This window comes from Cupressus sempervirens, chromosome 9 (genome assembly GCF_028749045.1).
Source record: "Cupressus sempervirens isolate cs-2001-9-10 chromosome 9, ASM2874904v1, whole genome shotgun sequence".
NCBI lineage: Eukaryota > Viridiplantae > Streptophyta > Pinopsida > Cupressales > Cupressaceae > Cupressus > Cupressus sempervirens.
In genome coordinates this window covers 401,037,087-401,050,098 of record NC_143126.1, presented here as the reverse complement: position 1 = coordinate 401,050,098, position 13,012 = coordinate 401,037,087, and the positions used below count along the sequence as shown (strand labels likewise).

At 35.7% G+C, this 13,012-nt stretch overlaps 1 protein-coding gene across 2 annotated transcripts in view; it reads left to right on the top strand.

Moving 5' to 3' along the window:
- Positions 1-2,029: 2,029 nt before the first annotated feature.
- LOC149538953 (uncharacterized) overlaps positions 2,030-13,012 on the top strand; it is a 28,408-nt gene continuing 17,425 nt past the window's right edge. For both annotated transcript variants that reach the window (XM_089800338.1, XM_089800337.1), the window contains exons 1-3: positions 2,030-2,178; positions 2,317-2,767; positions 2,915-3,114. In XM_089800338.1, coding sequence (XP_089656464.1) covers positions 2,680-2,767; positions 2,915-3,114 — 288 coding nt within the window. In that variant the 5' untranslated portion in view covers positions 2,030-2,178; positions 2,317-2,679. The remainder of the gene's footprint in view (positions 2,179-2,316; positions 2,768-2,914; positions 3,115-13,012) is intronic.

The window sequence follows — 13,012 nt, the reverse complement described above, 5'->3', positions numbered from 1 at the left end:
CTCAAGCTCCTTGATTTTAATTGGGATTTATATGGCTAGAACCAAGTAGGCCTGATGCTTGGCATGTTGAATGAAGATATCTTATACTTGCTTCATTGATTCCTCTATAATTTCTTATGGTTTCTCCTATTTGGTGGCTTCCATGTGTAACTTTAAGTGAGGGTTATTGGGAGATGACCTCTATCTCCTCCTGCGTTGCATCAATTAGGCTATTTGCCTCCCTTTTGCCCATATATCACTAGATATGACTAAACCAAAAGCCATCAAAGAGATTTAGTTGATTAGTTATATCCCAGATGTAAATTGGGATTTTGAAAATAAGATGTTGTTCTCCTTGCACCCTCCTCTATAATGTGATCAATTCCCTTTGCAACCTACTCATTGATTCCTTTTTTTTTTTTTTTTTTCCCTCCAAAATATCCTTCTATTCCTCTGTTTCCTTTTAAATGTATTTTGAAGAGGACTATGCTACCTTGATTTAAACTTGAGTTTCTCGCAACACTCTTTTGCTACATCACTTTGCAAAAGTATATGACAAATGATTCCTTTGCAATGTCACACATTACACATTTTGTAGGGCCTACAAAAAAAATTCTTTTCCTTCTTTCCCTATTTAAAATCCTTTCCCCCACAACTTGCCAAGAAAAGGCACCCGCCTTTGGTAAGTAATCCTTATGCCAACATATATTTTTGTCCAAAAATCCTCACCATCATGTCTATCCAAAAGATGATAACCAAGTTTGATTCAACCATTTCTAGGTAAAGATCCACTCCAAATAATTTTATCCTCTTTTCTTTCTCGTCATAACTTTCATACTTTGGAATATAGATTTCATCACATCCATTTGTTTATTGAGTAGGCCTTCATTATCAATCTCCTTCCAATCCCATTCATTATTGAAGACCCCCAATTTTACTTCTAAATAGTTACTCACCTTATCTCTTAATCTTCCTAGAAGAAGCTATTTGGTCACTCATAGGTCTACATTATCTATTAGGATAGGTAATCCATCCAAAAATTTAGTTGTGTGCCCATTTTCCAATTGCCAAGAAAGATGGTTGATTATAACGTGTCTAGATAAGAGATTATAAAATTCCAAATACTCAAGCCTTTAGATGGATTGTGGATGGTGAAAATTCTCTAATCATCAACCAAATCAAGATACTTAGCCTTCATTATTTTCACCCACAATTGGTCTAGGTTTGAATATATGCTCCACACTAACTTGGCCCCTAAAGCCTCATTCATGATTTGCCAATTCCTTAAACCAACCCCTCCTTTATCTTTAGTTCTACAAATTTTATCCTATGCCAATAAAGGTAAATAATCTTGCTCATTAGACCCACTCTAAAATAATCTTCTCATTCTCTAACCTATATCGTTGATCACCTTCTCTAGAATCTTTAAACACATTATTGAATATACCAAAAATACTTATAATTGCTTTAAACATTAAAATTCTTGTAAATGTCGATAGACATTCTACAATGAAAGAAAGGGTGGAGTGAGATGATGTGAGTGTGTTAAAGTTAACTTTTATCTTTTAAGGTTAACTTTGACAACCATCTCCACGTCAAAAAATTTAAATTTTATTATAAATAGAATATACTTTTAAAAATAATTTCATTAACACCACATTAAATTTTTTTGTTAAAATTATAATATTTAGAAATATAAAAAAACTTAATTTAGTAAAAAGATAGAAATAAAAGAAATATAAATAGTTTTAAGTGCACTGAATTAAAATTTAATCATTTTGTAAAGATATTTATGAACACTTCTTTAAATAGATTTTTTAAAGATATCTATACTATTAATATTACTATTTTGAATTAAACTCATTAAAATTCTTCCTACAATAATTAACCACTTACCCTTCAAACCATCCATTCATTCAATGACAAAATCTATATTATAAACACCTAAATAATACGAAAAGTAATAATATTTAATATCGAGTTAGAAAAACTTTAATACTTTATTAAATGAAAAAAATCATTTATTATCAAGTTCAAAAAAAAAAAAATGAAGAGGAAAAATAATGGGTAAAAGAACGCTGAGCTGCGCAAGGAGCGGGATATGCGTGTTCGAAGATTTCAAATTCTGTTTAGTTCGATAATGATCGAACATATTCTTGTGTTCATCTCAAGCGGGTCTGGGAATAAAAGGCTGCATAAGTAAGGTTCAAATATAACGAATTTTTCACAAAGAAATTAGTGCTTTTGTCGTAGAAATCTCAGCATAAATAAGATTCAAAGTTTTAACCATATAATTTAAAATTTGAAGGGGTGAATTGTTTGCATGGCGATATTCAGGAAGTTCAGGTTGTAGCTATTAGAAGTTACAGCAGGTTTTCTATCCATTTCATATGAAAAACGTCGGAGATAATGTGTCCTGGGTTACCCATCTTCCATAGCAATGAGGAATCTAAGGTTCAGAAAAAAAACGTAAGATTTCCTGCTGGGCGCAGTTTTTCCGAGGGAGTCTTGGGTTCATTTGACCAGTAGCAAGGTATAATTGTCGCTCTCTATTAATTAGGGCAGAGGGAGTCGAAGGCTCGATCCTTGCAGCAATCAAGAGCGAAAGCTGTATCATACTTATCAATACGGGCATATTTCAGTTCCTGCATGCACAGACGTTCCGCTGGTTATTAATAGATTCAGGAATTCACCGCGGCCATGGCCGCAGTTCCAACGGATTTGCTCTGGAAATGTATTGTTGAAAAGCTAGTCGACTTTAAAGAAATTGAAACCCCGCTGCTTAAAGGTAAGCTTAGATTTACTGTCTGACATTTCGTTTTCTCTGTATGCAAAAATTGTTTTCATCGATGCGGGAAATAATGAAATATAGATTTTATATTTTAACAAATTTCCATGTCTATATCTTTACACATATAAAAAATTCTGTCTACAGCGATGATAATGTACATTCCAGACATAAATAGTCCTTCCTGCAGTAACCTGCACCAAAAAATTGCGCTGCGATATTTGGAAGAGATAGTGTATTCTGGAAAATTTCAAGCGCATGCTATCCCTCTAATAAAGGTTTTCATTGGATCGTCTTCGCAAGACTCAACCGATGCTGAAGACCTTCTTCTTCGAATTTGCACCGAGGTAGGGCATTTTTGTTGGGAGATGGGAGGTAGATTATTTTCGTTGGCAGGTCATTAAACGCAAGTGTGAGCCACAAATGAGAATTTTAGGATTTGATATATTTACCGGTAGTGATTATTCTAGAGTTTATTTTACTATCGAGTTTAAAGCTTTTTGGTTAGTGTTATTTTAGAAGATATCCCGAATTTGCAAAAATTCTAGGAATCTAATCTGAATTATGTGCCAGTAATGACGCTTTAAGTATTTGTGTAATTTCCTCGTTTCCTTGATTGATTATTGCTTGATTATTTGATGTGTAAACATTTACTTGGTTGTCTACTAAGCTAGCATCAAAATAAGAGTTTCTTTCACAAGAATGAATACACCAAATTCCTTTCTTCTGAGTTACTAATAAGTTGCCATTCAATCAGATTTGTTACTGCAACGAGAATTTAGCTCCACTTTATAATTCTAAAATTTTGATTCGCATCAGTCCATAAAAGTGTGCTATCCAAAGTCTATTGTAATTGATCCGAGTGTTAGTGGCTTCCTCCTTGTCTATTGCTTTTTTCTTGACTACTGACATGCTATGTTTATCTCTGCATATTCCTGGCTGACTGTATTGTATGTCTTCATTGACTGAATTAGTTGACTCCATAAATAGGCATTTATGGTAGATATTGAACTTGAATTTTGGAATTCATGGTCAGTTGCCCTAATCGATGAAATTCAAATCTTAAACTTGAATATTGTTGTATCCTTAGTAAGAAAAAATATTAATAGTTGTGGGTTCATCTAATATTCATCTATGTGACTCTTTATTTTCTATTTGTTGTCTTAATACTTTTTTTACTATTCCTTTTAATAAAACCACCTTATTCTAATTGCAGATTATTTAACTCATCGATGAAGTTTGCCGAATTGCTTACTCCCTTTCATTTATCCTGTGTATGCTTAAATTACAGTCCAGCTAACCCATATTAGATTTTCCCCATGTCTTCTCTGTTGAAATGCGGTGGAATTGCTCTTTATATTAATATTTCAGAAACTTTTGCCCAAAACTAGGTATCTTTAATCAACTTATAACTTGCATATGAAAGTAAATTGACTATGCTGAACAGTAAACACAACCACAAAATAATCAGACTCATTAGACTATATTTTGTTAACTAGGGAAACCTTGGACAAGGGAAAACCCCGGTGTGGATGGTACCCACAAAATGATCCACTAATCAAAAGTATCTTGTGAAAGATATTGACCCTACTAGGAGTTTGTTGCATCCATATAGTGTCTCGGTCCTTGTTAGAGGACTTAGGCCTTGTTACAAGCTTCAACTCTGTTAGGAGTTGTTATTACAATTTACAAATGTATGTAAGATGAGCCCACTGCCCAAACATGCAATATACAATGAAATTCTTCAATACAAAAGATAGAGACAAAAACCTCTTTACTGCTGCTGATATCTTCAATATCTGATTTAGCCTTTGCTGCTTTTTACAAAACTTGATCACAATTTGCACTGCTTTGATCATATATCGAAATTCGCATCACAAAACATAACACTTACAAGTTCGCTAATGTGTCTACATACATGTTCACTCATCTTCATATCCATTTTAAATTTTTTTAATACCATATTTCTTTAACTGTCAGCCTTCATACCTTCACACGCTTGCCAAAATACAAAATTGAATCTTGCTAACTTAGGGTTAACATCTAGGATGTCGTCTGTAATTAATTAAGTAATTATCAAACAAAATAATTCTTTAATACAAAATCCTCGATTACATATCTTTTTCTTGTTTTGTCTGCTCAACACTATCATTGTAAAACCAAAATATATCTATCCGTACTGAGTTGCGCTCTTGCACATGTCATCGCGACATACTGTCCTTCTTCTAGGTAAGTGCACACGTGCCAGAAATGCCTTTGTGAACTGAGCTGACCAAAAAGGTTCATGCGCTGACAGATGTACTTTGTGATACTTAGACAATTTTCCAAGTTTACATCCCAAAACATTATCTCCAAGATTTGCTGACTTGATCTGAGCTATATGTTGCCATAAATGGCAACATCACATCTTGTTAACACAAAAACCCTCCAAGGTAAATGTAAAATTGCGGGGATGACACTCACAAAATCTTCACTATTGCAGCAATAAAGTGCCTATTAGGGCTACAATTTGATCACTCTTGATGATCTACCTTGTGAGGGGTTTGCTTTGTTAAAAGCTTACAAGAATTTTAAAGCTACCTTGATTAAATGATTTATACATCACAATTATGTGAGCACTCTGTTAAGAGATTTACAATAGGTTTGCTAGGATCACTTTGTTAAGAGATTGCCCTGATACGCTTGTTAGAATGTAACAATACCTTGATCCTTTGGTATTCATTGAAATGCTGATAATATATCTTCTCTATCCAAACTGTAATCACCTCTTTGTGATTGATTTGCAATATCTCCTCACTACACTGTTCTGCCGTTTTACTCCTACACAATACTTAACTCACTGATTCACCTTTATCTTCACATTCTTGCATTCCTCCGCTCACAACAATGCTTTTTGGCTTGAAACCATTCTTAAATAGCCATCTTAAAAAACTTCTAATCTTGATCAACGATTAGGATTCATCCTATTTGCTGTTTAGTCTTTCCAATTTTCTGATTGGTTGATCATTGCACATAGGGATTAATGATGCGTAATCATTGTTGTAATTACCTCCTTGATTCGCTCCTGAAACATAGAAACATGTTTCCAGCTGGGCAAAAACAGTTTACATAAGTGTTTGTGCCATTCCAAACTCAAATACAAAAGCTGTATAACTCGACACATATAGCTTCTAATGCTTAGCTATGCTTGTTTCTTCATGCTGTCCCTTGGCACGAACTTCACTCGGCTTACACTGATTTAACCCTCTGAACTGCTTGGCTCATTTCTATCACTTGACAACATCTGGAATGTTTGGTGACTACTGATGTGCTTGGCAGCTATATCTGCCTCGACACACTAAACTTGTATACTTCTGCACTTTATGGCTCGGCCTATATTGTGGCTTCGTCGCTGTGTTGAGTGACCAACTCTGTGTAGTAAATGACTAAGTGTTTTGCACAAGTAGACAATATTAAGTTTGCCTTTAGGGTCAACAATCTCCCCCTTAGACATTGGTGGCAAAAACACTTATCATGCTCAAAATCTGACATAACAAAACTTAAAAACATTATAAAATTTCCCCTTAGGGTGTACTCCATACTTGTAACTTAGTCATCACATAGTGCGCTATAACTTGTATTTTTAAAACCTTTTCCAAAAATATTTTTGCGATCAACATCACCTCTTATTTACGCCATTTTCGCCTTGTACTCCTTAGAAAGAATATACATATCATTTACATTTCAAGATCTTCATACATTTCCCCCTTTTTACTTATACTTAGCAGGTTACTAGCTCAGGAGAAAACAAAGCAGCAGGGAGTGTTCCCTCTAGGGCCTTTAGCAGGGAGGAAGGCACCCGTATCCTCCCTTGTTTTTGTCACTTACGTTGAGTAGTGACATTCAATTGTGTCCTGAGGAGTATACCAAACTCTTTCAAAAATGGGTAGTGTAATCTCATAACCATAGACATTGTATCATCCCAATTGTTCTTGAGTGTCTCAAGAACCTGTATCTCATCTTTAATCTAGCTGCGAGATTCACCAAGTTATTTGCTAGAGACACTTGCTGGCTCTGCATGAGATCCTTTGCAACTTGTAGATGCCTTTGCATGACTTCCAAACGAGGTAATAATAAGGCTTGTATAGAAGTGACCTCATTTTTGGTATTACACTCCTTATGCAACAACTCTGATTGTTTTCTCTGCAGAAATCTAATATTTGAAAAATACACCGAATTGGAACTAGGATCCATGTTTAGATCAGATCCACACTTCCATAAATCCTCATCTATTTTATCCATTTTCTCTCTTATTTCCTTTGTGAATCTTGGAACATTGCATATTTTACCAAACAATGTGTTGGCACTTGTAACTATTTGCATCAAATCTGTAATAAGAGTGGAGAGCTCAGCCTTCTTAATTGCAATTTCAGTAGCAACCTTCTCCAATACTCTATTCTCAAATTTTCTTTCTAACCATTGCATAAATTTTTCTTGTGTATCAATGTCAGGATCATATAGCTTATCAACAATCTTGATCAACTGGTCAATTATGAGGGCCTTCTCATCCAAATCATCAACAACAACAGTATCAAGAAAGATATCTTTAATGTCATACAATACTTGCCTTTGTTGATGCTCTTTCCTCATCTCCTTTTGCTTGGCCTTTCTTGCTAGCAAATCACTGAGTAACATGCTTATCCTTAATGGCCTGTGGTGACTACTTCACCTTCTACTTCAATCTCTTCCATTAGAGTCTGGTGTACTAGAGCTCGGCACAGTTTGATGTTCTTGTATTGGAACTTCTAGACTTGGCTTTTGTGGCTCCTCTCTTGTCTCCTCGACCTTCTTAGGCTCTTCAACTATCTTCTTCTCCTCAGGTTTATTTTCCTGTTGAGCTGATTCATGTTTCTTGTCCTTTTCATCACAAGTTTTGAGTTCAATAGTTGACCTCTGCTGTCCTGCTTCCTTTTCTCCCTCCTGCAGAGGTCCTGAGGCATTTGGTCTAGTACCGGTAGCAGATTGATCTGTTATGTCTTCTTGACTCTTTTCATTCTTCTCACCCTCAGTATTAATATTTGTATTGCCCTTTGTGGTATCATCTTTCTGTTCTGGCTCTTGGGTGTTCTCACCTTCATTGGCCAACACACTCTGTTGCTCGGCTTAACCAACATTTACGTCACCTTGACTATCAACAGGACTAACTGAAATTATAGGAATAGTTGAGATAATAGGTTCTGAATTAACTTGTGTGATTACTTGTGTATCAATCTTAGGATAGTCCTTTACTTGTACAATCACATGGTTTTGGTTTAACAAAATTGCACGTGCTAACTTAGATTGTGGAGCTTCCTCCTTCCTTTTTGGCTCGGTCAGCATGGACTTCTTTTCTGGTTCAGCCTCAACATTTTCCTCATTTGTCAACTCTTTGAGTGGGCTGACCTCAAGTTCATCTTCAATTGTGACTGTTTCAATTTGATCTCCACCTTGTTGAATATCGTCATCATTGAAATCTTTAGTATTATCCAATTCAAGATGTTCAAGATCAACTTGCTTGGCCTCATCCTTCTTCTCATCATCAACCATAAGCCCATAAACTTTCTTCCAAATGATTTTACTCTCTTCAACTACATTTTCTATTTTACTTTTCAATATAAAAAATGCTCTCCTCTTAGGAACAAATTTACTGTTATACTTACTCATGGCTTTAGAAATTTGCTTTCTGCTAAATTCTGGCATAACATTTGCTCAAGTGCCTTTTCTAATTTGCCTTTCAGTCTTCAAGGCATACTGCCACCTTTCATCAATCCTTCCATATAACTCATTAGGTATCAAATTACCTAGCTCCAATGGTGTATACTCAGTTGTAGCCATCATATGCAAAACTGCTTCTTCAATTTTTTCTTTCTCTGCAGTGCCCAAGGTATCATACTTTATATACTTAAATCTTGCCATTCCTGCACTCCCTTTGACGTTCTCACAAAAATCATCTATGTTCTGGGGTGGCTTGTGTATTGCAATCTTGTATTGGCTTGTATCTTTTGGCTTGGTCCTTTCTTCATCATCTTCATCATCATCCTTAGGCACAACAACCTTTCTTCTTGGCTTCTTTGCATGCTTGCTTGGCTACTTTGTAGGTTTTCTTGGCTCGGCCTCCTTTGCTGAGGTATTCTTTGTCTTTGTCAATATTTTTCTTTGAGTAGGTTTAGTAGCTTTAGCTACTTCTTTCTTTGGCTCGATCACTGCTTGGTGTTGTTGGGACAAGCTTGGTGACCTTCTTGGTACTCTTGCTTGCCTGAGGCTCGGCAAGCACAATCTCTTTACCTTTTCCCTTTGCTTCCTCTTCTTCATTGCCTTCTTCTTCTTCATCATCAGTTGATAAATCTTCACCTTTTCCTTGGGTGATCTGCAATGGCGCCTCTTGCTTGACTCCACGTTCTCTCCAAACTCTCTATCATACCTTTCTCTTCTTTTCTATTTTAGGTGCATTAATTTGTACAATGATCTTCACCTTAGCAGTCTCATACCAGCCGAATGGCTTGACATCCTTTTCAATTGGCTCAACTAACAAAGCTGTAATTGTTGTAATCGCTTCATCAATGTTTATTTCACATGGTAATGGTCTCAACCATGTCATCCTAGGTATGATTGGCTAAATGCATGTCCAATTAGTATCTACTAAGAAACATACATCATTATAGTACTTATCTACTAAGGATTGAGGAATCCTTAACCTTTTCTTTATCTTTTGCTTAAACTCTTCAAACTAACCATCCATTACTTTCTCAAAATTGTCACCTAACTGATTAATGAATTCATTTATTTGTCGGGTGACAGGTTTCTTCTTGTTCCATGAAACATTGCCAATTGCAAGGAAAGAATTCTGAACATAGAAAAACATACAAACAAGCAGTGGACCAAATTTGCACATACTGTTTTTCACCTTCCTTATACTCTTAAGATTCTCGTTTAGCTGTCTTAGTTGGAGGTTGGCAAGATCATAGTTGTGATCCTTCTTCACAATCTTCCACGCAAAATCAACTGCAACACAGGGAACATTATCTGCTCGGCTAGATTGATAAAATTTATGTGCAATGACCTTTATTGCAAACTCTATTTTTGCATCCTTGATGGTGGAAATAGTCATCCCTCACTTGTTCCATACTGCTAATGTGTTTGCCTCTATCACATCCTTCCTTTGGCAGTGAATTGTCTTAACCTTGTCTATGACAGGGTATCTAGTGACTCGATGAATGATTTGCCTTGTTATCTTAACTGGTCCACCTTCCAACCATATCTTCATGTTGTGAATTTGGCTCAAATCAATCTTAATCCATTCATTTTTGAAAACCGTTGGAAAATTTAGGGCATGAGTTGACCCATTCTTGGCGATGTGTTTATGTTCTTACTCAAGTTTACCATCAACACACAACTTCTCATAAGCATTCCTCAACTCGAAATTTCAAACTTCATCAATTTTACACATGTAACAAGATCTCACATCGTGAATTAAAATGACTCTCGGCGGGATTGAGGATAGGGCACTTGATGTATCCCCTTTTACTGCAATCTTTGGACAAGCTTTGAATTTAGGTGGCTTAACAAATTCATTCCTAATCAATTGAACACTACTAACCTTTGATTTAGTTTTCTTCTAAGCTGTAGGCAAACCAGATGCCACTATGTCACTTAGGGTTTGATCTTTCAAAATTCTGCTTTACTCAGCTGTAACGCAAATCTCACAAATCACTTCAAATGCCGACAATACGCATACAAATCTCACAGAATTGCTCAACATTGCTCAAAAATCGCTCAGGCTCTATATGCTCTTGAAAACTCGAAAGCAAAGTGACCAAAATGATTGTCAAAACTTGCTAAATAGGTCGATAAATTCAAATTTAGGGCCTCATTAATATTCCATACACAACGGGTGCACGAGAGCTGTCTTGGCCAATACTGCAATGCTCAACAGTAACACTTCACAAACTTCTAGTTGGAACTCGGCCAAAACTATGACTTGATCACTTAACAATTTACTCAGCCGGTTAACACTTTTTATCCTTTAATACTGACACTCGACCATCACTAAATTTTCAACTCGGCATCAAAACATATTCACTCTTATACCACAAATCTGTCCTTATGCATCTAATATTATGCTAATTTGGACTCTTATGCATTCAATCTTAGGAATTGATGTATGATTTAGCAATTTGAAATATAGTTCTAAACATGCCTTTTTATTTAGTTTGAGGTGTTGAAATCACCTGATCCATTGGATATGGTGATCACAACTTCATTATATGTATTATTGCTTCGATCATATTTCTTCTTCTAGGTTAGATTCGTCTGACTTCTCACTTCTTCAACATTAACCTTTCCTTTTCCATTATTCTCTTCAACATTAGGTGTTGGTGCTTGGTTCCTACACTCTCTGCTTAGGTGACCGATCTTCTGACAATAAAAGCATACTGGACCAAAATTTCTCCAGTTTTGTGTCCTTCCTCCTAGATGTATCCTTTCACAATTTGCTGCAATATGTCCATATTTACCACATAATGACAATTGACCCAAGTATTGTAATCCCAATTTATTGCATTGCCTTACCTAGTTGCATTGTCTTGATCTTTGGGTGTTCAATCGTGTTTTGCATTAGATCTGCAATCTTGTGCCTTGTGATCGTACTTCTGACATACATATCAATAACCTTCAAATCTAGATGTAATTGGTGTCTTACTGGTCTTTGATCTACACTCATTTGCTTGATGTCCACACTTGTTGCAATTAAAGCAATATCCATTGAATTTTGGCTTAGGATATGACTTGCTAGTTTTGCTCCTGTAGACATTTGCTGTATGACCTGTTTTCCACAGTGATTGCAGGTAGGCTTCTTGTTCTTTGGTTTTACATTTCTTTGTTCTCCATGCTTTGATGACTCTCCTTGCTCGGTAGATAATATGAACTTGGTATAGCCTACTCTAGTAGTATCACGAGGTCTTCTTTGTGCTTTTAACTGTTCATCAATTTGTCTCATTGCCTCTCTAGATCTATTCATTCTTTCAATGATTTCCTTTCAGCTCTCAATTCATTTTTCAGTTGATTATTCTCTGATCTCAGGTTTGCAATCTTTTCCACCTTACTTGCAATTTCATGATTGACACTTAATAGTTGATTGACCATATTGAATTGATTGTGTGTAAACCTTTGTACTTAAGTGATCCTCTCATCAAGACTTGTAACCATTTCTCTTTTGTCTTCATCTGCCATTGCTTTATCTTCTTCAACCTTCTTCTTTTGTTCAGTAACTTCACATAGTCTTATTGATTGTATTTCATATTCTCTTTTCAATATTTTTACTGTTTCATTCAAGATGTTATTCTTCTCCACTAGATTTGCTATTGGTGCATCATCACTGGATCTACCTTCATCACATATGTCTTCAATTCTTTCTTCTTGGTATTGTGTGTCATTTTGCTAGATTGCCATCTTCTTCCTTCTTTTCAATGATTTCTTCAGTTCCTCCTTTGCAGCCTTAACTTGCTCAAATGCAAGTTGCAAATCAAGCTTTTGATTCTCAATCACCTTTCCCAACTTGTAGGCTTCCATCTCCAAGATCTTTGACTCTCAAGTGGTTAAACTTCTTGCTTAGAGATGTGAGCTATGATACCAATTGTTGGAAATCTAATGGGAAAGTGAGATGCTGAGAGGGGGGAGGTGAATCAGAATTTTCAAAACTTTTGTCACTTCAAACAATAAACCATACTTAACATTGTTCACCACATTATCCTTAACCATGCATCATCATCTAACAACATGTAATATAAGATCTAACATCTAATCACATGAATAACACACATAAACAAGTTATCAACACAAAACACTGGATTTGGTAATGCAGAAACCCTCCAAGGTGAAGGTAAAATTGTAGTGGGGATGACACACACAAAATCTTCACTACTGCAGCAATAAAGTGTCTGTTAGGGCTACAGTTTGATTACTTTTGATTATCTAACTTGTGAGGGGTCTGCTTTGTTAAAAGCTTACAAGCTTGTTAAGTCTACCTTGATTAAAGAATTTATACATCACAATTATGTGAGCACTTTGTTAAGAGATTTACAATAGGCTTGCTAGGACCATTCTGTGAAGAGATTCATCTGATACACTTGTTCGAATGTAACCGTACCTTGATCTTTTGGTATGCATTGAAATGCTGATAACAAATCTTCTCTATCCAAACTGTAATCACCTCTTTGTGACTGATTTGCA